The 23,855-nt window shown below is 43.1% G+C and overlaps 2 protein-coding genes and 1 long non-coding RNA gene across 7 annotated transcripts; all 3 read left to right on the plus strand.

Moving 5' to 3' along the window:
• Positions 1-6,037: 6,037 nt before the first annotated feature.
• On the plus strand, positions 6,038-11,673 carry LOC134167477 (glutathione S-transferase-like). 3 transcript variants are annotated; one of them, XM_062626193.1, is made up of 7 exons: positions 6,038-6,640; positions 7,690-7,798; positions 8,637-8,688; positions 9,056-9,188; positions 10,013-10,154; positions 11,029-11,160; positions 11,474-11,673. In XM_062626193.1, the coding sequence occupies exons 2-7, from the start codon at positions 7,712-7,714 to the stop codon at positions 11,591-11,593; spliced, it is 666 nt and encodes a 221-aa protein (XP_062482177.1). In that variant the 5' UTR covers positions 6,038-6,640; positions 7,690-7,711; the 3' UTR covers positions 11,594-11,673. The 3 variants fall into 3 exon arrangements, with proteins under 3 accessions (XP_062482177.1, XP_062482176.1, XP_062482179.1); XM_062626192.1 differs by having other exon boundaries at positions 6,042-6,640; positions 7,675-7,798; XM_062626195.1 differs by lacking the exon at positions 6,038-6,640 and adding an exon at positions 7,168-7,297.
• Positions 7,805-8,539, plus strand: LOC134167478 (uncharacterized). Its single transcript, XR_009966200.1, has 2 exons — positions 7,805-8,123; positions 8,299-8,539. It is a non-coding gene; the product is annotated as an uncharacterized LOC134167478 (long non-coding RNA).
• A 1,034-nt stretch (positions 11,674-12,707) lies between the features above and the next one.
• Positions 12,708-20,807, plus strand: LOC134167479 (glutathione S-transferase). 3 transcript variants are annotated; one of them, XM_062626196.1, is made up of 7 exons: positions 12,708-12,788; positions 16,106-16,212; positions 17,320-17,371; positions 17,603-17,735; positions 18,852-18,993; positions 19,859-19,990; positions 20,462-20,807. In XM_062626196.1, the coding sequence occupies exons 2-7, from the start codon at positions 16,126-16,128 to the stop codon at positions 20,582-20,584; spliced, it is 669 nt and encodes a 222-aa protein (XP_062482180.1). In that variant the 5' UTR covers positions 12,708-12,788; positions 16,106-16,125; the 3' UTR covers positions 20,585-20,807. The 3 variants fall into 3 exon arrangements, with proteins under 3 accessions (XP_062482180.1, XP_062482182.1, XP_062482181.1); XM_062626198.1 differs by having other exon boundaries at positions 12,723-12,794; positions 16,117-16,212; XM_062626197.1 differs by lacking the exon at positions 12,708-12,788 and having other exon boundaries at positions 16,089-16,212.
• The last annotated feature ends 3,048 nt before the right edge of the window (positions 20,808-23,855 follow it).

The following is a 23,855-nucleotide window of genomic DNA, read 5'->3' on the forward strand; positions in this document are numbered from 1 at the left end:
GTGCCTGGAATTCCTCTGTGCTGCTCTTCAGGTACTTTCCTGTTGACCAGCAATCTGACTCCAGGCTCTGGGCATCTCTTGCTGTCACTGGCATCAAACTGTTAAGAGTGAGATGGATTGAGGTTCCTCTCCCCTGGCAACTTTAGTTTAAAGTCCTCTTCACCAGCTTAGCAAGCCTGTGACTGAAGATATTCTTCCCCTTCTCTGGCAGACGGATCCCATCAGCCCAGGTTTCTCGAAGTAAGTCCCACGGTCTAAGTAGCTGAGCCCCTGGCTGTGGCAGCAGTCCTATAAGTATTTGTTGATTCACCAAATTTGAGCGGTCCTTTTAAACCCCTTGCCTTTGACATGGAGGGCTGATGAGAAAACTACCTGTGCTCCACAGTCCCTTACCACCAATCCCAGGGCTCTGTAATCCTTGACAGAGACAGGGTAGTCTGAGGAGTATCGCTGGTGCCCATGGGAAACAGTAGCAGCAGATAATAGTCAGTGGGCTGTATGAGGCTTGGTAGTCTCTTGGTGACATCCCTGATAAGCAGCATATCTTTCTGGAGAGTGTGTTGCCTAAATTTCTGCCTGGAAAAAGTTGCCCATTTTTCTCTGTTGATCTCTCCAGTGCCACCTGTTGTGGCTGGCATCAGCACCTTGCTCCACAGGACTGTCAGTCCTATTTGGTGGTGGCCACCTAAACCCTCTGGGAGTCACAGGAGGTCTTGGAAAGATCTCCCCTGGAGATGGCTCCTCACTTGGCTGGATGTGCCATCACGTGGGATCTGTGCTGGCTTGCCTCACCCTTGGCAAGCGCTCTCAGCCATGATTCTTTTCCCAGGCCACTCAAGTGCTCAGCTTTGTGTCACCTGCCTCCCTGTGTCACCCACCGTGTTGGTGCTTTGTTTCTTCCTGGCTCTGGGCGAAGTGAAAGCAGCAGGCTTCCAGCAGTCGCTGTTAGAAGTTGCAGTGGATTTCTGGATTTTACAGGCAAAGTACCTGAACGTACTTGTTAACAGCGGGCAATGCCACAGGCAAACCTCCCATGTTCCTGCGGTGCATCCTGACATCTGTGTGTCACCAGGCAGTTCCGTGCTGTTCCAAGAAGGCACTGCATACCTGTCTGGGCAGAGATACTATCTCCTTAGTAGCTGCTACCACAGCAGTATACATCTCCATGCTGAGCAGGAGGATGGCCTTTGAATGTGAAAGTGGAATTACTGTGAAAGGGCTGGTACATCATTTGCTCACACATCTGTAATAGGTCCAAATGTAGTCAGTGTTACTATCTTTAAACTAAGGCCTGTGAATGAACTGAATTTTTAGATCTCTCTGCAAAGTTTTCCTTGCAAAACTGATTTTCTTCATAAATCAATTATTTCAAACCACATGCACAATCTTACCAGCATTTCACATGCAGGTTACAAATACATTACCTCTTGAGAACGAAGCATCATGGAAGAAACGTACAATCTGTTTTGCAGGCTCAGGTGAGGCAGAGGTGGTTTATTTCTGCAGCTGTAGGATAATAAAAAGTTCAGCTTCCACTGATTTTTTTTATTTTTTTTTTATGAAAATATTAGGGCTTACATATTTACAGCAGACAATGACTGCCTTGTGATAGGGCCTGATGTGGCACAGCAGCATTTGCATAGGAGGAAGCTTTGTTTCAACAGATGTCAGTAACTAAATCTGGCACTTAATATTGCCATGACAAAAGTGTAGAAAAAAAAGAAATTGGGAAAAAATATTAAGAAATTAACCTGGTAGGGACAAAAGAGAAGAATGAACTTCCTCTTCAGATTGCTCACTCTCCAGCAATGGAGATCCCCATGGATCTTTCACACAGCAGACTAGAAAAGGACAATTATTTATTTGTTAGAATTCAACTAGATTAAGTGGGGTTTTTAAACTGAATATGCTCTGCTTCTTGTCAGATGCAACTTATTTTACTATTACGTCCAATACAATTGTGTAGCTTTTTGGCTTGCAAACACTGAAACTCATCTTTGTTCATGTGAGGGCAGGTGTGTGCTTATACACATAACTCAAACAGTGAGTGCTAGCAAATTATGTATTCAAGTGTGCCTTTGTGCTTCAAGCATAAGTAGAATTGAAGGAGAAAATATTCTTTTGTGAGTTACTCACATGTGTGTATAAGGTAGGGCTTTCCTGTAAACTTTGATTACTTTTGTAACCAGGATTATGAAAAAAAAAAAACTTATGTCCCCTTGTGTTGTCAAACTTTTAGGCAAGTTAAACAAGAGTAAATCTGAAAAGAAGGGTCCTAGAAAAATGCTACCATACCCCATTTGCAGCTTAACCCTTTAAGAAGTACAAAAATCCGTTAAAATTGAATTTCCCACTGGTATAGGCAGACAAATATAGACTTCTGGTAGCTGGTATGTAAGTCTTCCTTTCCATGCCCACCTTGGGTTTCAAAACAGAAGTTGTATCTCCCACTGGTTTTCCACTCTTAAATTACCAACAACTGCTAGAGGACAGAGTTAATTCCATCCACAACTGCTGGATGGAGTTAAGTGATGCCAGTCACTTAACTTGGCGGGGTTGAGAGGCTGGCACTTTTCACTCTAGGATAGTGAGGACCAGCAGGTCAGATGTTGAAGTGGTCAATGCACCTTTACATTAGGTCATGAGTGACCTTAGAGTGGAGTCATGCTGTTTTGTATTGTGTTATTATTTGAGTGGGTTTGGAGGGATACTGGCAGAGGAAATTAATCCCTTAACCCTGGTTTCGGAGAGAAGGAGTCTGAAATCATTATTAGTAGTGATCTAAGAAATCCTTGAATTTCTATAAATATTAGAATCCTTTCTGTACTGGCTGATGGAAAGCTGAGAAAATAAGAGGAAAGATGCAAAATAAATGAGTTTTAGGTGTGAAATGCCTTGGAAGTCCTCGTACTGCCTGCCTATCCATGGCATGCTACTTTCTATTCTTGTTTACGGACTGTCCTCATCTGGAGAGAGTTGCATCCAGGAAGAAGAATGGTCCAGGAGCTGGAAGTGTGAAGGGAAAAATAGGGAATAATCACAGATGAGTGAGACACTTTGAAATTTGCCAAGGAGACACAAACTAAGATTACAAATTAAGCAGGAGAGAAAGAGAGAGAGAAAGGGTGCTGACTACCAAGAACTAGAAGGAAATCTGAAAGCTTAACATGCTGTTATGTGGAAAGTTAGTTCTAAAAGCATCGGTGAGCAGGTGACACCCCATGCACAACCTTCTCTTTGTCTGCCTCGTATCAACATGGCAGAAGGTGATGTTAGCCAAAGAAAGATGGTCACTAGTTTCCACTGAACATCACAGTGTTGTTCTGGCTTTGCTTAGGCAAGGTCTTGCATTTGTTATTGAAATGTAAGGAACTGCTGGCAAAAATACATCCTGTTAAAAAAACCCTGTTCATGCTCAGTCGCACTGAAAACACCTGCCAGCTTCTAGGTGACCTGTTTGCTCTTCAAAATGTTTAGGAAAACACCTAGTGCCCTTCACATACTTGAAACCAACTGTTAAGTCAGCATGAGGGTCACTGGAGAAAAGAAAGTTTCCTTTCAATTTCTCTATTCCCTTTGCAAGGCTATCTTTCGTAAACATATTCCTAGGTCTCTAAGCTGGTTACATTCAGCACTTGCCCTGCTCGGTTTGGAGGGCGTAATTCAGTGTGGAGAAATGTTTCATGGGACATAATGTGTGTGCTGAATACAGGCAGTGCCAGTTTGGAAAAGCAACAACAAATGGGACTTTTGTTTTAAATAATATGGAACACTGGAGCTGCACTTTTATTTCTGCAAGGCAGGACAGAGTATATCCCAACAGATCTCATTAGCCACAGAGCTAATAGGGAATAGCCATTAGCTACAGTCTCTGTTGCCCTTGCTAATACAGTAAAGGCACAACAGTTTGTGTGTGCACCTAGCTCCCTTGCAAGTACAGTTTTGATATTAGCTCATAATTTTGAACACAGTTCCAACCAAAATTAACAAAACTTTGATATGTTTTATGTAAAGTTCACAAAGCCTGATGACACAAAACATTTTCTAATGCTTTGTCAAATCAGTATCATATCTGAAAAAAAACCAAAAAACCCAAAACTTGTACCTTATTGTTTTAAAGGAAGAGGCTAAATGAAACCAAGCTGGTAGGCAACAGCTGCAGCTGGGGTAAACATTCTCTTCTAAGTCATCAGGGCAGCTTTGGCATTTCCCCTAGTTTTAACTCCTGGATGGCCAGTCTGAACCTAGATGTTCTTAGGAAACCAGATGCCTTCATCTAAACTTCTAACTGCCTCAGTTCAGACAGCATCATTTTGAGTAGTTTGCATATCAACTGTAGTTCAAGTGCACGGTGAGGGATTTCTCTTGAATTTAGACTTGAGCTTTGAACTATTTAAAGGAGACTAGACAGCTAGACTGGACATACATGTCTACAAAGTTAGGTGAGATGAGTTTTCCCAATTTCTCTACACTGTGATTAACTTCGTGCTTGAATTCATGTTTTCTTACCTTGCAGTCTTCTGACCAGTGGATGTCAAAGTCCTTGTAGGAGTAGTCACTAGATCTGGGTTATCTCTTAAAGTTTACCATGGCCAGGCCTACAAATGGTTAATCCAGCCAAGCTACCTAACAGTGAGTTTTTATTTCTGAACAGTAACTAAATAACCTTTTGAGAGCTTAATATATGTGAAACACTAACTTCAATGCATATTTACAAAATGCCTAGCTGTAAATGTTGTGTTTTGTGTTGCTAGGTTTGCCCACTGGATCTATTCCACTTTTGGAAATTTAAACAAAATTTAGAGGAAAAACACTGTAGACATGTCATAGTCCCTGCAATTTTCTTTGTATCTGCATTACATGACTACGCAGATTTGGAAACACTACCAGACACACCTCAGTGCACGTGTTTACGCAAGGAAAGCTTCAATCTCCCACATTATCTAGATTCTGGGTCATAAGTCACATCCGTCCAACAATGCTGTAAACACCATTTCCAGCAGAGTAGTTTGACCTTTTACTCTTAAAAAAACCCTTCTAACAGCAAAAGTCAGCATTCCTAGAAGCCTAGAAGGGAGAGCAGCTACTTCTCAAGCAAGCAAGTAAAACCTACTTATGCAGAGTTCTGCTTTGCTGTAAAATGTGAACAAATTATTTCTGGTTGGATATTAACAGAAAACAAAATGTGGGCAGCTCGTGTCTCCACAGGGAAATCAGGAGCGAGCGTTCTGCTGTGCTTAGCACAGACGCCTGGGGCTCTCTGTGATACCTCTGCGGAGTTGGGTGATGTGCCAAGGGACATGCTACAGAGCCCGGCTCTCTGGAGCAGCAGCCGGAGGCCAGCAAACACTCCGGAACATGCACAGCGGTGTGGATGCCTCTGTGCAGCTGACTGAGTCCCACCACAGGCTTTCAGGCTGAATGTAAGACGGGGCAGAGAGAAATAAGAAAGTAAAGAGCCCAAAACAGAAGGTGGAGGCTTTAGCATGTGCTGTCAGTGAGTGAAGAGTCCCTTTCTGTGCAGCCTGACTCACCTCATGTATAGGGTACAGAGTGTCCCTTTTGGGTACCATTTTGATGCCTTGTCCTGTGGTTCTAGTTCTAAATAATTAAGCTATTTTATTATCAAGCATGGAACACATTGGTCTAACAGACATTGGTAGTGGAGACTGATGGGATAAGGATCATTTTCAGCTATAGAGCAGCAAAGCACATCTTACAGGAAGGACCTGAAGGAGAGAACCCCTGTATTGCAACAACTAGTATTTTTGTTTGATAGACTACAATTCATACAACCTGCCTGTGTAATACAAGAATATCCTAGCTCACATTTACATCCAGGGTGATTCAGCAGAATTTTACACAGCATGTTGACCTTGCCTGCAAGTGATGCCTGCAATAGTATTGACAAGCCAGATTAGATAAGCAGCATGATGCAAGCGAGTTCATGAAGATTAAAGATTGATACAGTTATCTGAAGAAATCAGTCAGAAGTGCAGAGGGCAGTTTGTCTTCTGACACTGCTTTTCATTCACTGCCTCCTACAGTTGTCTCTGGTGTGCATTTTCACCTAGTCGGATCCATGGAAACATTTTTGAGAAGAACAGGAAAAAACACTTCTGTGTCCAGGAATGAAATACAGAAGAAAAATATCCTGAAGGAATATCCCGCTTCACTAAGGGAGGAACCTTATGTAGGATTCAAACTGAATTAGTTGATGTGATTTATGTAAAATGGCAATCTATTATACGTAAAAAAAACCCAAACCATAAAATATTAAAATAAATTGTTTATTGCTATCACAGTATTTTTTTTAGTCATGGGAGCTTTTCAGCTGTTCTGGTTATTTTAAGTAGCAGGTTGCCAAACAATGAAAATAGGAAGCAACAGTTTTCTGCTGGCACAGAAGTTCCAAATAACCATGGGTCTCATGAATTTCACATTTGTACACTGTCATCATGAGTCAGGATTTTCTATAGGTGAGAAGTGACTAAACAGACATAATTGGTTTTATTTGTTTAAGAAATATGAGTCTCCCAAAGAGAACTGTTTGCAATTCCCTTTGTAGGAGGGGCTACAGAACTATATAATCTCAAAACAAAGCTGCTGAGAGCTTAGAGCGAGTTATACTGTGTACAAGGTAAGCTTTTTTGCACAAGAGTAAGCAATTAGTGTAACTGAAACTAAGTCAGTGAATAGGTTTTATTGATTACTTGTCTGTACTTTATTAACATGGTTATGTGTGTGGTTATGTTAAATTATTGATCAATTGCTTTCTAGGTGTACAGATTTAAGATAAACAAATATAGATCTCAAGTGTGGAGTGTTTCCTCTCACCTCCTATTTCAGAGAAAATACGTTTTTTTTACAAGGGGAATATGGTGGGTTTTTAGTTATTTTCTTTTTGCTGCTGTTTAAGCTTCAGTTTTATTGTTGACATGATGATGATAACTCTCAAGCTAGTACAAACTAGGCACTGCCTACATGTATGCTGCTGATATGCACGCACTGATTCTGACCGGGGGCATGACAGCCTATCTACAAACTGGTGTTGCTTTAAATTCCAGCAGAGTTGGAACTGTCCAAGCAGGTATTGCATGTTGGCTCTGCCTGTGGTAAAGGGAAATCTAATATTACCTTAGACAAAATTAAATTCTATGTCTTCAGATGTTTGCCTAAAGAAAAGGGATTAGTGGGGAGTGCTGTAAATGAAACTGAATGCTTACAGTGGGGGTAACAGGAAGGCTTGTTACCTTACACTAGAGCATAATGGCTGCTGAAGAAAGCACAGCAATAGGTGAGTTTATGTTGTGTATCTGATTAAACAGTAATCTATCCAGAGACAATGCCAAAATAAAAGAGAGCAGTGTATCTCACATGCCCTGTTTTTTTGGTCAGAGCAAAAGAGTTTGGGATGCAAATGGGTTTTGATTTGCTTATTCTCTGACATGGGCCAATTGCTCCCAGTACAGTTTTGCTTAACTAACCTGCACATACAACATTCTAAGGCTAAATGATACAATGCAGTCCCTCAATATAGTCTTTTACCTCCTCTACTAATGTGATGAGAGTCTTGGATGATAAATCATTGGTTTCAAAGAAGACAACTTTGAACAATGCTTGAGAAATTGTTAGAGACTCAAAACCCGCATTCTAAATCTTTGTTTTGCAAAGCTTACTTTATTCCAGATAGTAGGAAATCAGTGGAAGCATGTCTGGGAAGCCCAAGCTGCACTACTTCAACGGACGAGGCCGAATGGAATCAATACGATGGCTACTAGCAGCAGCTGGGGTTGAGGTTTGTCCTGTTTTTTATAGTAAGAGCATCTCACATATTTTCACTGTTCCTTATAAGAAATGTGACTGACCAGCACTTTCAAGCTCTGCATTTAGTGTTTTGCTGATCAAGCCAACAATGACTAGCTTACCCTAAACAGGCAGGCAAGTTCCCATTTCAGTTCCAAGCACCATGTGCCAAGCACACTGGTAGCACCATAAATGCCTCTCCCCAGTAGCTAGTGAAAGCAAAAAACCAAAATGACAGCAGCAGAACCTGGTCTCTTATCTTTTGATCACACGGGTTGAGCACTTTCCATTCCGAAGACCTTCAGTTAAATCCCAATGTCCACAATAGCAAAAAAAAAAAAAAAAAGTTCTATGGAATAACTGTGGTAATGTGGGGGATCTGTGTGTTTTAAGGGCTGTGAGTTTGTCACAGTAATGGGCAATAGGCCAGAAAGCTACATAGGACACTCAATCTCTTCTCTTTGCCTCCCCTTTTGCCAGCTTGTGGCAAAGGAGCCACAGTTGTGCTGCTTCAGTGTGAATTTACCTACCCTCCTTTCTCCCAGCACTGACATCAGAAGTGGAACAGTCACTATTTGCTCAATAGACAGGGTTTTGTGCCTTTCAGTCACCTCAGCTTTAGCCAAAATCTTACCTGCACAGAAATATGAATCACATCTGAGAGGGAAGAGGAGAGAATGTGACAACGGCAAAATAAATTTTTAAAGATATCACTTCCAAATCTGATTTATTTTTCAAAAAATAAAATTCTCCAAAACACAGCTTTTTGTCTCATGCAAAGCAGCTAAATATGCAGTGATAACACAACATTTTTTCTTTATTTCCTGCAGTTTGAAGAATGTTTTCTGGAAACAAAGGATGATCTGACAAAGTTACAGAAGGGTAAGTTTCCTTCATTTTCTAATAATTAGGTAATACTATATACAGGTAATAGAACACCTAAGAAGTGTTATGTCCAGCAGCAACCTTAACCCACACAAACTCTTATTTCGTAGTCTTTGTGTTTGCTGATGAAATTAATGGTGAAAATGATGAAAATAGTGAACAGGTTTTTGATCTCTCATGAGTTTAGTGGTGGACTTGACAGTACTGAGTTAATGGTTGGACTTGATGATCTTAAGGGTCTTTTCCAACCTAAATGATTCTATGATTCTAAATAAAAAATTATGTGTGATTCCTTTGCCAAACACACACTAATGGTTCTCATTCAAATAGTGAATGTCTCCTTGTCTTGTCCCCTTTTTGCTAGATGGATTCCTGCTGTTTCAGCAAGTGCCAATGGTGGAGATTGATGGAATGAAGATGGTGCAGTCAAGAGCCATTGGCAATTACATAGCAGCAAAGTACAACCTCTATGGAAAGGACCTGAAGGAGAGAGCCCTGTACAGTAACAGTACCATATTTTCCTGTTAGGCTACAGTTCATACTACTGCTCTGTGTTAACACAAGGTATCCCAGCTCATAGTTAGATTCAGGGCAATATAGCAGCTTCTCATGTAGCATGTTTTAACTGTGACTGCAGGTACAGTTGTATTACAGCAGTAATAACCAGCTAGATTAGCTAGGCAACACAGTGCAAGGGAGTTCATGAAGAGCAAAGGTCAACAGAGCTAACAGAAGAAAGCAGTCAGGTGCACAGACTGTCTTATAAGGCAGCTTTTCATTTTCTCCCACAGTTGGCAGCAGCAGGTATTTTTACCACATCAAATTCAGGGAAATGTCTTCAAAGGAAACAAAAGCCTTGTCTAATAACCAGGAATTAGAGTTAGAATTACTAATTGATTATTAAATGACAGGGCTTCTAGGACACATGGTCTGACCTGAATTATTTTTAAATTCTTCAAGTTAATTAGCATTGGTAAACACGTTAAGCTATTTGTTAGGATTTGTACAGACCCATTGTTTAACTTGCCACCATGTCTGACTGGATTTTAACGCATTTGGATGACACCATCCTTAACGCAACCTTAATACAGAGAAGTATCACTCCTAGTCAAAAACTGAAGGGGTATAGTCTTCTAGTTTTTTGTAGGCACTTTGCACTTTTCCTTCACCCATGCTCTCCTGTCCAGAAGAACTGCTCCAAGCTAGGGATACTGGATAGAAAAGGCAGAGTTCCCAACATCTCAGTGGGGTTATGGCAGTAGCTATTGTGCTATTTCAACCTACTGTGTTTGACTTGACCAAATGGATCTATACTTTTCAGAATTGATATGTATGTGGAAGCAATAATAGATTTGAATGAGTTACTGATGACGCATAGTTTCCAACCAGAGGATAAAAAGCAGCAACATTTTGCTAATCTTGTGGACAAGGCCACAAACAGATACTTCCCAGTCTTCGAGAAGGTATGTGGCAAAGATGTAGTAGCTTAATTAATATTGTTTTCCTGAAACTCTATCCTGGATCTACACAATTTTTACTGAGGAAAACAGAGAAGAAAAATTACAACTAACATATAAATGCTATGGTTTTGGTGGGACTGGGATGAGGATGGAGATAGGACACTACACAGGGGACAGCAGGCACTACAAATCCAGGAGAAAGATACAAAGCTGGAAAAACCCAGGACGCACCGAGCTCCCCAGATGTCCATGCTGCAGTCTGTGTGTTGTTTCAGACAAAAGACACTATAGCATCAGCTTTTACATAAAGTTTCCTCCTGAAACAAAGAACCCCCTCTCCCATTCATGCTGTGTAAAAGCATCACAACCCCTTCTGTAACAGACGGAAGGATGGATTAGCTGGGTGTCAAGACCCTGAGGCACAGGTTACACAGACAGATCTCCCAAATTCCTCAAAGAGGAAACAGGTGAGAAGGCATCTTCCCATAATTTGAAAGAGTCCATGATACTCTATGTCCTGGGCTGAACTTAAGCATCTTGCAAATCTTGTACAGGCACTCGCAGTGATGGTTATGTGGTTATATCCCATAAAGCCTTCAACACAGCAGTGCTGACTACAGGAGCTACAGAAGTAAAGGCAAGAGGGATACAACTGACCTGGCAGAAAGAAATGCAGAAGAGCAAGGGCTGAGAAATTATGCCTAGGATGACAGTGTGGTCGTTAGTTTGAACTACAGATTCAAATTAACACTTCCTTCTTTTTCTACATCATTTCCTCCTTTCAAAGATAACTCCATGCAGTGTATGACCTTGCTTTGAAGATATAGTAAGTCACAGAAAGGGAAAAAAATAATCACTTCTGGTTCTCTGGTTTTAGGTTTTGAAAGACCATGGGCAGGACTTTCTTGTGGGCAATCAGCTTAGCAGGGCAGATGTGCAGTTACTTGAAAGCCTTTTAATGGCAGAAGAATGCAAGCCTGATATCCTTGCCAAGTTTCCTCTCTTGCAGGTAACTGGACAGTTTTAAAAGACAATGAATCAAGGGAGCACCACTGATTTAAACTGGCTGAGAAATATGGGAGACTGGGTGGGTGAGTGAAGAAGTGACAGAAAAAATCAAGTATCCTAACTACTTTTACTTGGCCTCAAATACTGGTGGTTATTGCTGCCTTCTGTCACTATAGCCACAAGTAAGTAATAGGACGAAGCATACAGATTCTTCTGCATGATGAACCCATAATGATACTTTTATGGCAACGATAACATCTTAGTATCTGACAGCTACCATTGTTCTTAAGCATAGTGCTGTTTTTGTTTTGTAGAGTTTTAAATCAAGAATAAGCAACATCCCCACAATAAAGAAATTCCTGCAGCCTGGCAGCCAGAGGAAACCACCACTACAAGAGAAAGATTTACCAAGAGTGATGAAAATTTTCCACTGAGCAGCAAACTTAACCCACAGAAACTCTTATTTCGTAGTCTTTGTGTTTGCTGATGAAATTAATGGTGAAAATAATGAAAATGGTGAACTGGGTTTTGATTTCTCTTTCCTTAACAACTGTTTTTAGCCCTTTGCAAATACTTCCAAATTAAATCTACACAAGCATACTAGCAAATGAAATAGCTCACTGCACTGGGGTGGGGTGTGGGGTGTGTGTACACTGGACAACAAAGGATGTCTTAAATTACTTGACAGAATACTGAAATAAAGTCTTACAACTGACACACAAAACCAGTTTGTTCAAAGACTTCTTGCTGCTACTTATAGCCTAAGAGCTCTCTGGTTTTGTCTTTCTGGCATTCCCAAGAGCTGCTGGAAAACGAAAACAGCTTAGCCCTAACAGTGGGTGATACATTTGTTCTGAGAAATGACAGGAGAAATCTGCAGATTCTGGTTTGATGTGGATGACATGTTTGGATTCTGCTTTCCTCTGGACTTAACTCGGAGTATGCTGGGACCAGAGGTCGTATTGCACCTCTGTTCCGTCAGCAGACATTTAAACTCATGCACTGTAACTTCACCGCCGAGCGCGGTCAGAAACGCGAGCTGGGAAGCTTGGCCGTGGCTGCCGGCTCTCTGCTGTGCAAGCTCCCCTGCACAGCCAAGCGTTTGGGAGCCTGCGTACAGCCCCAGCCTTCGGCCTCGCAGAGCCAGAGCCCCCAGCACATGGCCAGTCGGGTGTCCTCACGCAGGGACTGCGACCCAGGCCTCTTCCCCGGCCCCGCCACCGCTGGGAACCCCACTGCCGCCTCGGGGCCTCGGAGCCTTTCTTCTGCCCCAGCGGCCGTGTCCCTCTGGGGCGTAGCCGTGGCATGCCGCCGACCTCGAACCCGGCCCTCTGCGAAGAGTGGCTTCGCAAGACTTCAGGACAAGGCCGCGGCAACTCTTCTTTCCCCAGGCACGCTCGCACGGCTCAAGGACGCGGTTTACCGGCGGAAAGCCAGGCACCGCTACCCCCGCGCGGCTCATACGCCACCGGCGAGAGCGAGGGCACGGAGGAGGCCGCCCGGGTGGTGCGGCCGCGGAGGGGAGGAGCGGCGAGGCGAGGCGAGGCGCGGCGCGGAGGAGAGGGCGGTCCCTGCGGATCTGTCTGGGCAGCGCGCTCTGTCGGCGGTGCGGTGCGGTCCGTGCGCAGGGTACTGGTGGCGGCGGCGGCTTTGGGGGGCAGTTGCGGGACTTGGCAGCTCCGCCGGGGTGAGGGGTGTGGAGGGGAGCCGGTCCCTGCTCGGGAGAGGGTGTGAGCTGTGCTGCGACGCGCGGTCTGTGGCGGCGGGGGCTCTCCGGGTGGAATGGCGCCTCGCCGGCAGCAGGACGGGACACCGGCGGTGCTTGGCCGGCTGGGTACGGAGGGTCGGGTTGGGCTGCACTGGGCTTGGCTGCCAGCTCTCTCCAGGTCACCGTGCGGAGCGGAGGGCGGCCAGCCAGTGCCCTTTGCCGGGAGAGCGAAAGGCAAGGCCCGTGTCAGAGCCGTTTGTAGTTCAGACCGTGCCTGGGTGAGCTGCTGCAGGGACCCAGGCCGGGCAGGGAGGGTGTGCATAGGGCGCTCTGTGGGTAGCTCCAGCAGGAAACTTGCAGAGGAATTGCATTTGGAGACAGAAGGTTTAAAATCTCGAGGTAATTTGCCTTTCACTCGTGCAAACACTCGTCCTAGCTCTGGTGGAGCAAGGAACGCTCCCTGAATCGGGACTTGGCTGGAGGCCCAGTAAAAACCACATGCTGGTGAGAAGTTTGTTTTAGGGTGGTCTGGAGACTGAGCTGGGCCCGATGCAGCATGGGACCTGTGCTGTGAGGTCCGTGTGCTTGAGCAGCCTTGTGTGAGCGGTGTGTGAGGAGCAGAGAACTACTTTGGGGCCCACATCCAATTAGAAAGCAAGTTTAAGGTCTTGCAGCAGATTATGGGATTGCTGTTAGAGTCACTTGTTTCTTACTGGAGGGCTGCTGCCTGAATTAGTTTTGGACAAAACGGGGTGATTTTTTAAAAAACTGAGATTGCAGCAGTAGCTGTCACTGGCATCTGCCTGGTGGAGGTCCAGGGAAGATCTGATGCAGTGAAACATCGAGAAAGTTTGTGATTTGTTTTCAGGTCAGTTATTGCTATTGAAGAAAGGCAACTTACCAACTTGACGACTCTTTCGTGACTCACTGCTTTACAAAGAGATAGTTGTTGCAGAGCAGGAACAGAGTGGCCAAAGTACTTTGCAATGGTGTGTAAGTGTTCAGTCTAAGCCCCAAGGTCAGTCCTGAAGCAGTGCAGTTCCAGAAAAGTGTAAACTTTTCCTCACCAGCACAGAAAGCCTCAACCCTTGGCCGATCCTCCCAAGGAACTGTGATGAACAAGTGCAGGTTATGTTGATACCTGGACTTCTTCCCACTGACCCTTGCTGTGCTCTTTGGCTTCCGCAGGTGATTGCAGTGGAGCAGTGAGGTGACATGGGCCAACAGGGCTCTGGCTGGGCTGATTTTTATCAGCTCTACCTCTGCTTTGGGGAGAGGTCAGGGAAGTTTGCTTTTTCTGCTTACACTAGTCTGTAACCGTAGGTTGTTTCCCAGCCTTGATCCCATGAACTGACGGTTAGAGTGCTTGTCCAGTCCGTGAGTGCCCCGTTGCCGTTCTCTCAGGTGGAGCAGAGATGAGGCTTTCATCTGCTTCCTGAGCACCAGGGAATGAAGGTTTTCTTGAAGTATGGAAGATTGAGAGCTCTTTCACTCGGTATAATGTAACTCACACACACGGGAACTAGAAATGTTCATGGTCTTCTGTATGTGGGGCTTGGTAAAGGTAGTTGTGATGAGGCAGTTCTCTAAATACCTTATTTATGCACCCTGTTGCTCTTCAGGTATACAGGAATCTGTGAAGGCACCCAGCAGCTCTAGACTAGATGCCAAGTCAAAACCATCAAGACATTATCAAGTCTTTTATTATTGAGCACATATTTATGTGTCAGGGGAACTTTGCTGCAAGAGACTGAGGTGTCTGGGTGTCCTGGGTTCAGCAGTAGCAGTCAATTTGCTCCTTCTTGGTAGCTGGTGCAGTGCAGTGTTTTGACTTTCGGCCTGGGTACAGAGCTGATAGCGATGTTTTGGTTTGGCCAAGGACTTTGTGAGCCTCATGCTCTGCCAAGGAGGAGGGCAAGCCAGGAGGAAGCAGAGACAGGACACCTGACCCAAACTGACCAAAGGGGTATTCCATACCACAGCACATCATGCCCAGGAGGTAACTGGGAGTTAGCCGGAAGGGCTGGGAGACTGCAGGGTTGGAGGAGGTATCGGTCAGAGCTTGGTCAGGCTGGGGGGGCGAGTTATCGGTCAGCTGGTGGTGAGATGATGTATTCTCTTCCCTTGTTATTTCCTTTATCATTATTATCATTGGTGGTAGCAGTAGTGATTTGTGTTATACCTTAGTTACTAAACTGTTCTTATCTCAACCCGTGGGAGTTGGATTCTCCTCTCCGTCCCTCCGGGAGCAGGGGCAGGGCAAGAAAGGGGGGGAAGTGAGTGAATGAATTACCTGACTGGGTTTAAACCACGACACTGGGATACAGGCATTGCCAGGGCCAAGTGGGAGTGGGGCAGTGGTTTTTCAGACCCATTTTTTTGGATGGGGGCACCAGGTTTCTTCACTGATTGGAATCATGGCCAAAGTTTCCACTTTGTGGCTAAATTACGAACTCTGAAATCTATCCAAGAATAAATAAGCCTGCCTGTACACAGATGAAACCTTTGCTTAGCGATGAATTACTTTGTCACACTGTCTTCTATGAAACCTGCTTCATTCTCCTGGGATCCATTAGTCGTAAGAGTACAGTGCTAGCTTTGTTTCCAGCACCAGGCAAGCTCGCATCAGCTGCTGAGATCATACTGCGGCATGTGACTGCACTGGTTAGTGAAATTTGAGAGAGCAAATGTTTCATCCCAGTGCCATGATCTGGTGTGCTGACTTCAGTTCCCTGCTGCTGAGGGCATTGACCAGTTTGTTTGGATTTGATTTGAAAGTTACATTTTTAGGGCAAATAGGATATAAATCCTTGTTACAGTTTAACTGTTGTTTATAAAATTGGAATGAGTCTTAAGTCAGTGCACATTATCTATAGTGCATATACTGTGATTCAGGATTACCTTGCAGTTCTGCTTTGGTTGTAAAGCTCTCATGAGCTCTTGCAGCTATGTTAGTATTTTTAAAGATATGTGTGTGATTTAAACATATACGTACGAATTTAGGTGTTTATTACATTTTCTCATTCTCTTTCGAATTGTTGCGTGTTCTGGTGTATGTACTTTCTCTTTTCTTTCACCAACCCACAGGAAACTTGGCTGCATCAAGTATATAGGCCTTGATTGCCCTTTTACCCACACTTTCATCCAACTTTATTGAGTAGTTCGGAGTGGAACATTTAAAATGCTAATTTTAAAAATTACTTTCTTCCGCACAAGATCGTCATCTCGAATTTGTCAGGATAAAAGAAGTCCGAGATCATGGCAGGGAAGCCCAAGCTGCACTATTCCAACGGAAGGGGGAGGATGGAGTCAATCCGATGGCTGTTAGCAGCAGCTGGGGTTGAGGTGTGTACCTTTTTTATAAAGTGATCAGATTAATCTGTGATTTAACTATACTCTTTGGAAAGGTTTCCCGATAATGTCTGTGCTTAGAGATATACACATCACATACTGTGATGCAGAACGCCTAGAGTCAGTGATACGCTCTCTTATGTTGTGTTTAATGTATTTCGTGAGCTATTAGTTGCACAGTAAAAGGGTTCTAACACACAAAGAGAATTGTTAAGTGGAGCGTTTGAAACGTCCTTTAAGCTGAGATCTTAAACTGTTGCTACACACCACAACTGTGTATCTCTTTTTTTGAATGATCATTACTTCCCTGTGCCTCATGAGTATTCTCCACTGGAAGACCATGCCTACCACATGAAAACCTTTAGAACATCATCTCCAAAGTGCTTGTCATTCTTTGGGTTAGGACCCAAGTCAGATAAATAAGCAGAGCTGCCCTGAAGGCAGGAGGGAGATATCCAGATTCACATCAGGTGAAAACCATCCTAAGGAGTCCTAATTTCTACATTCAGTTTTTGTTTGAATATGCTGCTTTGAAACTGTTTTCTCAGAAACTCTTTATACTCTGTTGGAAATAAAAGGGGTTTTAATGGTGCTCACTTGTGAATGTTGCGGACAGAAAAGCTGCAGAGCACAAGTGCTGAGGAAACAAAAATCTTGCCCTCATTAAAAAGTCCTCATTGAAAAGAAAATAAATATGTCAGTAGGGGTAAAGAGGGACATAAATGGTGTGTAACAGGCATAACTTATTAAAAAAATCAGTATTTCATGTTGTATCAGCTGCTTTTAAGTGAATGATTTGGTCTCAAATCATTCATTGGTCTCAAATCATTCTCAAATTCATTGTTTGTGCAGGCAAGTAGACTGGTCTTTGTAACCAGGGAGCTTTTGTGAAGTGTAAAGCATTGTACATTGCTGTGGGGTTGGGGACGCTCATCGTCCTGGATTATTTGCTGGAAGAGAGATGAACAATAGGAGTAGGGGTCAACACAGTCATGACAAGTATGGGGAACAGTGTGGAGAGATGTAGTTTAACTTCCAGACTTCCTTCCACTTTTCCTTGTTTTTTGTGACACAGTATTGTTTTTTATCATTGCTTTTCAGTTTGAGGAACAATTTGTAGAAAAGAAGGAAGACCTAGAAAAATTACGCAATGGTGAGTCTGTAAATGGTACCCTAAGTATAAATTCACACCAATAGAACAAAGGTATAACAGGTGATATTTGTGTAACTTCTCCAGTACAATGTAACCTGTAAAATGATGAGTTGAGAGACCTGCTTGCTTTTGATGTGTTCATGCCTCAGATTTGGAAATGTCTTGATGTCTTACCGGATCTCTCTCAGATTCAGCACAGTAGTGAATAGTTTGCTTCCTTGTCTTCCCAAGATGGATACCTGCTATTTCAGCAAGTGCCCATGGTGGAAATTGATGGGATGAAGATGGTGCAGACAAGAGCCATTAGCAGCTACATAGCAGCAAAGTACAACCTCTATGGAAAAGACCTGAAGGAGAGAGCCTGGTACAGTAACAGTGCCTACTAACCTTGCTAATACTGTGCCATAATTTTTAATATTTATGAGAAGAATATTGCTTTGAAATATCTGCATGTAAAGATGCCCATACATCTGCTTGTGCTTTGTCTCCTCAGATCCAGGGATTGGGTGAATGGATTTTGTGACTGAAAAATGATTGTTAATTGTGAACATGGTGAGAATGTCATGGTTGCCTTCAGGCTCATTTGATTTCACAAGAGACCAGAAGTGCAGAAAGTTCCTGGACAACTGCAAGACCTTTATACAATAATAAAGGCTAATTACGTTAGTTGGTTCAGGGTTTTTTTCCTCTTTAACTGAGAAAACAGTAGAAAAACCCCACAGCTGCCTGCAAAAAAAAACAAGAGTTTTTAAGTGTTCTAACTTCCTTTTTTCAAAATGTAAAGAATCCTTCAATCTGATCTTAAAAAAAGACATGTTCAGTGGCTTAAGCTACTGAAAGTTAAACCAGTATTTTCCTAGTATTACTTTGCTATGTAAGCTGTGGATATTTTCCATTATCATAATTAAAGGGCTAATGCAAAAGCAAAAATCCTTATTTTGTAAACCAAACAAAAGTAATGAAAGAGTTCAGTTAAGTCCTTAACCTAACTGACTGCCGCTTCCTGTAAAGGGCTTCTTCTGCGACAGTGGAGCTGCAACACCAGAGACTCTGGGGATTATTATGGACTGACATGTCTGAACTGGCAACTGATAACTGGGATCCTTCCATGATTAGACCTCAGAACTGGTTTTTATCTTTTTTCTCTAGTGCGGCTTATATATGTGGTCTTTTGTCACATGACATAGATGAACAGATGAACAACAAAGAACAGTGTGAACTCCACTTGAAATACATCAGTCGCAAACTCTTACATATACCTTGCTTGTTGCACAAACTGTGAGCCTGTTTGTAGAGATCTGTGCTTTGAAAAACAAATGGACCTGGAATCAAAGTGGAAGAACAAGAAAGCAAACAAGTGTCTTCTGTTACGTTCACTAATAAGCATTCTACTTGGTGATCGCTTCACCACTGTCTTTCAGGAAAATAATAAAAACAAAATGGTAAAATGAGAAATATGAAATAAAAATATTTGTTTCAGGATTGATATGTATGTGGAGGGAACAAAAGACCTGATGGAAATGATTATGTATCTCCCTTTTCAACCAGCCGACACAAAAGAAAAGAATCTTGCCTTAATCATTGAACGAGCTACAACCAGATACTTTCCTGTTTATGAAAAGGTAAGTGTTAAAACACAAGCAGTCCACAAAGGCAGTAAAGTGGGGAACAGGTTCCCTCCCCACTCCATTTTCCTGTTGCCACACGCCTCCATTTCAGATGGCAAAGTGACAGTGTAGCTCTGGAACTGTATGATGGAGCCAGTATTCAGCATGGAGGTGTAAGTAGTAAAACTGGCAGATTTTGCTAGGGAAAATTGGGACTGGAGAAAGAATTGGCTTCCAAAGTTACAGACTGATGTTCTAGTTTTAGCACGCATTTGATAGTTAAGTGCAGCATTAGAGTAGCATAGACACAGACACGTTTCCTCCTCTTGCTCCTGCAATGTTCACCACAACTTGTTTGTTACAGCAGTTGGTAGCTGTGGCAGGCTGTGATTCTTGCATCTTGCATCTGTCATTCTTTGCCGTGAAAGAATCCTTCCATGCAGGGGGAAGGGTGGAAAGGCTGCTTTCTTTCATTCCTGACCTATTTCAAACTATAATCAGCAATCCCAGATTTGCTCAAACACCTAGGAGTTCACTTGACTTTAAAAAAAATAATTGAAGTATCCTACAGGTAAACTCTCCTGACTACCTCTTCCAGTTACTTTAGTCCTGTTTCTTTTGGATGAATTAAGTCTTCTTCTGGTACTGGATTTGTTACAGCTACCTACTGCAGTAGGTCAGAGTGAATAACAGTTCCACGCACACTGAAACATGAGTTCTGATTTAACTTTCTGTCATGAGAATACCTATCACTTTCTAAGGTTATAGGTTCTTGCACGGATTTGCTCTCGTGTGTTTTTTTTAGAAATCCATCTGTAATGAATATCTAGATAAAATGGTTACCTCCTATTGCCTTTTTAAACTTGTTTGTATTTTGAAGGCCTTAAAAGACCATGGCCAGGATTATCTTGTTGGCAACAAATTAAGCTGGGCAGACATCCATCTGCTGGAAGCCATTTTAATGGTAGAAGAATGCAAGCCTGGTATACTGTCTGCATTCCCTCTGCTACAGGTTAGTAATCATCAGGTCTCAATATGGAATATGACAAATTTCACTGTCCAGTTTTAAAAGCTAATTGACGTTTAAAGCTTTTGAATTACTGTATCATGTTGTATCATGTTGCTGATAGTTCTCTGTCTATTTCTCTTGCTTTGCACTGTGAATGAATCTTAACTCTTGAATATTGTTTTTTTCACATCCCCATTTGGGAAACTAGGGTAAACTTGTAGCACCATCATTCCAGATCAGAATACTTACACCTGCATTTTCGAAGGTGGCTAGTATGTTGTAGGTGTATTTTTGCCCTTTTTCATTTTTCCCAATGGAAAATGCTTGAGTGCTGAGCTGCCTGTAAGGGCTACTACCTTTTGTGTTTAATAACCACGTCTGAGAAGTGAAACTCCAAGTTGCCTGATTTTTAAGCTATCAGGGATGGAATTACAATTTACTTACGCTAATTGGCTTTACTGCTGCTTTTTACAGGCTTTTAAAGGAAGAACAAGCAACATTCCAACAATCAAAAAATTCTTACAGCCTGGCAGCCAGAGGAAGCCACCAACAGATGAGAAGACTGTTGCCATGGTGAAGAAGATATATGGTATCTAACCACGTGGCTGCTTAAGATAACATAACTGTAGTAGATTACCAGAGCTGTGCCTTGTTAAGTGTAAATTGCATAGATGCTTCTGTGGTTTGCATCATATAGCCTGTGATGTCATAATCATGGAAACAAAATACACTTTTCAGCTACAGAAAAAGTCAAATTTATATCTGTTGAGTCCAGAAAATAGTATTTTGTGGAGCAGCTGCATGAAAAGAAGTAAGCTGATACTTTGTGTTTCTTTGATGACAGTACCTGCCTGGCAGGGTAATATGTTTCAGCTATAGGTTCCAGAGTACTGCAGAAAGACTATCCCTTCCCCTGCCCTTCATTAAATAAAAGTAAAATAATAATAAAACAAAACTCATGATGTTTGTAAGTTTATGGACAAAACTGATAAACTTGTTTAGTCCCCACAATATCTTTTGGAAGCGCTTTGTTCACTGAAATATCAAAGTACTTGTGTTTAATTAGCCTGACGTGGTTTTATCCATTGGAAGCACCTATTCTCTTGCTCTTCTTTTTGCTGTTTGGCTGGATGGTCACAGTGAGGAGATGCCACTTGATGGGTTTTTTGGAAAGGTTTTAACTTCTCCAGACACTTCCCAGGTAGCTGTAAAGAGAACTGCACTGCCTGCTTGCCTTTTCAGTAAAAGAGTTTTATTTCCTCAGTGCTTAAAACATTCACTACTGCTTCAGATGCTTGATCCTGATTTCATGGGAACCATCACTGTTTCATTTACAAACAGTACCACAAACTATTCCTCATCCTTGAGGTTAGTTGGTTTTTTTTCATAGGACTTGAACTGATGAGGCAGTGAAAACATTCATCCACTGTACATACAGAATTTTAACTGCCAGCAAAGTTAACTCCTTTTCCAGCTTGGGCATAAAAGACACTGCTTTTCAGAGGTACAAACTGGAAATGCCTCAATCACACAGGCACTGCTCAGATCAGCTAAATTTCATGTTAATATCACATTTTAGGTAGCTCAAAGTAGTAGTTTGCCATGCGCACCATAGTACTCAAGTTCCAGAAAAGCACTGTGAATGCTGAACCATCTACAGAGACCGGCATGGGACATCACCTTTGCATTTTGTGTCCCCAGTCCCATAGGGACTTGCTGAGAAGGTTACTTGTTTGAGCTACTCAGGGATTTCAGCAGAAGCTTCTGGATTACAACTGGGCTTGGATTTACTTAGACATCTGAGCTGCTCCCTTGTCCCCATCTGAACTCCTGCCTAGAACAATAAGTTGGTATTCTGCTGGTTGGTTTGTGCAGCATTAAGATCTGATATATGATAGTCTTTTTAAGCAAGCTCTGCATGAAAGAAACAAAAAGAAGCAAAATGTCTGTTTTCAACAGTGCACTTACCCATAGTCAGTCTCCTAATGAACAGGCCACACATTCCTGTGCACCAGAAGTCAGTCTTAGCTAAGCTTTGAGACCCAGTGAATATTTAATTCTTTTCTATGCAAGCCAAAGTAACTTCAATCCCTGAAGAGTTTATGCCTGAATAGTCTCCATTGTGTATGGGGAGGGTTTCAGCAAGATAATCTGTGTAAGACCACAAACAGCAACTGTGTTAGATGAGTACTAGAGTGAGTTTAGATCCTGTTTGTGCATGATGGTGATCGTTCCTCAGCTGTGGTTCATGCAAGTGGAAATTTACAGCATGGTATGTTTTAAACCATACTGAGTATAAAGCAGATCACTCTGAGAGACTGATCTGAAATCAGACTCCACTGTCCATTATCTCAAAGATTAGTCTGAGGTATTAAAATGGGACTCCACGGTGGGGGGTGTTATGATAAGACTCTTCCATCCACTGCCTGGGAGAAAGGAGTGAGGAGCTGAATTGGGACTCCATTGTCCATTACCTCAAGGACTAGTGTGAGGAATTGCTACCCAATATCCTGAGAATTGCTGCAGATGTATGTGTGCAGACACACGTGCAATTGAACAGCTGCCTGCATGACCAGGGAAACTGGTCCACCAGGAACATGTAATAAGTGACATGAAGAACAGAGGTACTCCCCCCAACTCATTATAAAGTGGGAAAAGGTAATCACCAAGGCACATGGCCAGGGAGCCATTGCCATGAGGATGACTCCAGAAGGACACCTCTGTGAGGACCCTCTCTGCCAATGACTACTACAGACTCTGTGGAACACCCCCCATGAGACATGGCCACGAGGGCAACTCCATGAGACACACTCCACAGGGTACCTTCAAGGGGACTCCAGAAGGACGCCTCCATGAGGACACCAGCCTCCAATGGATTCTTGGGGGACACTGCTCCAATACTGACTACGAACCCTGAAGAACTCCCATCACTGACAACGGTGACAACAGATCCCCAGGACACCGCTGGATCCATGGTGGTGACTCTCTCTCTCTGCACCCTGAATCCTTGCTTCATTTTCTACTTTTTTTTTCTGATCTGTCTTATTGCTATCCACTTTATTACAATAATTTCCCTTTTTTATAGTAACTTTTTGTAATTTGTAATAAACAGTCCGATTACTGTACTTGACCTCATTTGTGTCTTAATTTCACTAGTGGGATGTCGTGGTTTAAACCCAGTCAGGCAACTTGTTCACTCACTCCCAGTGAGTGGTGCCACCCTGACAACAATCGAGGCCCCCACCCCCCCACCGGCGCTCTCCCCTTCCCCCCCCACCGGAGGAATGGGGAGGAGGATCGAAAGAGTGCAACTCCCACGGGTTGAGACAAGAACAGTCCAGCAACCAATGTACAACACAAATCACCACCGCTGCTACCAACAACAACAATGATAAGGGAAAATAACAAGGGAAGAGAATACGATACCACCGGCCAAGAAACGAGTCCCACCCGGAAGCCCGTGTCCTTCCGGGGAACTCCCAGTTACCCCCCACCCTGGGCATGACGTGCTGTGGTATGGAATACCTCCTTGGCTAGCCTGGGTCAGGCGCCCTGTCTCTGCTTCCTCACAGCTTCCCCTCCTCCCTGGCAGAGCATGAGCCTCACAAAGTCCTTGGTCAGGGTAAACATCACTGAGCAACAACCGAAAACATCGGTTTCACCAACATTGTTCCCAGGCTGGAAGTCAAAACACAGCACTGCACCAGCTACCACAAAGGAGAAAAATGACTGCTACTGCTGAACCCAGGACATGGGATCACAAACAGAAATGGTCCAGCACTGGGGTTTTTCTCCAATCTGACCCTGATAATCACCAGACTCTTTCGTTGACAAAATGGTTCACTAGTCTGCATAAAAAACTAAGAAG

The sequence above is a fragment of the Pezoporus occidentalis genome, unplaced genomic scaffold (assembly GCF_034315485.1).
Source record: "Pezoporus occidentalis ecotype Australia unplaced genomic scaffold, CSIRO_AGI_Poc_V1 ctg29, whole genome shotgun sequence".
Lineage (NCBI taxonomy): Eukaryota > Metazoa > Chordata > Aves > Psittaciformes > Psittacidae > Pezoporus > Pezoporus occidentalis.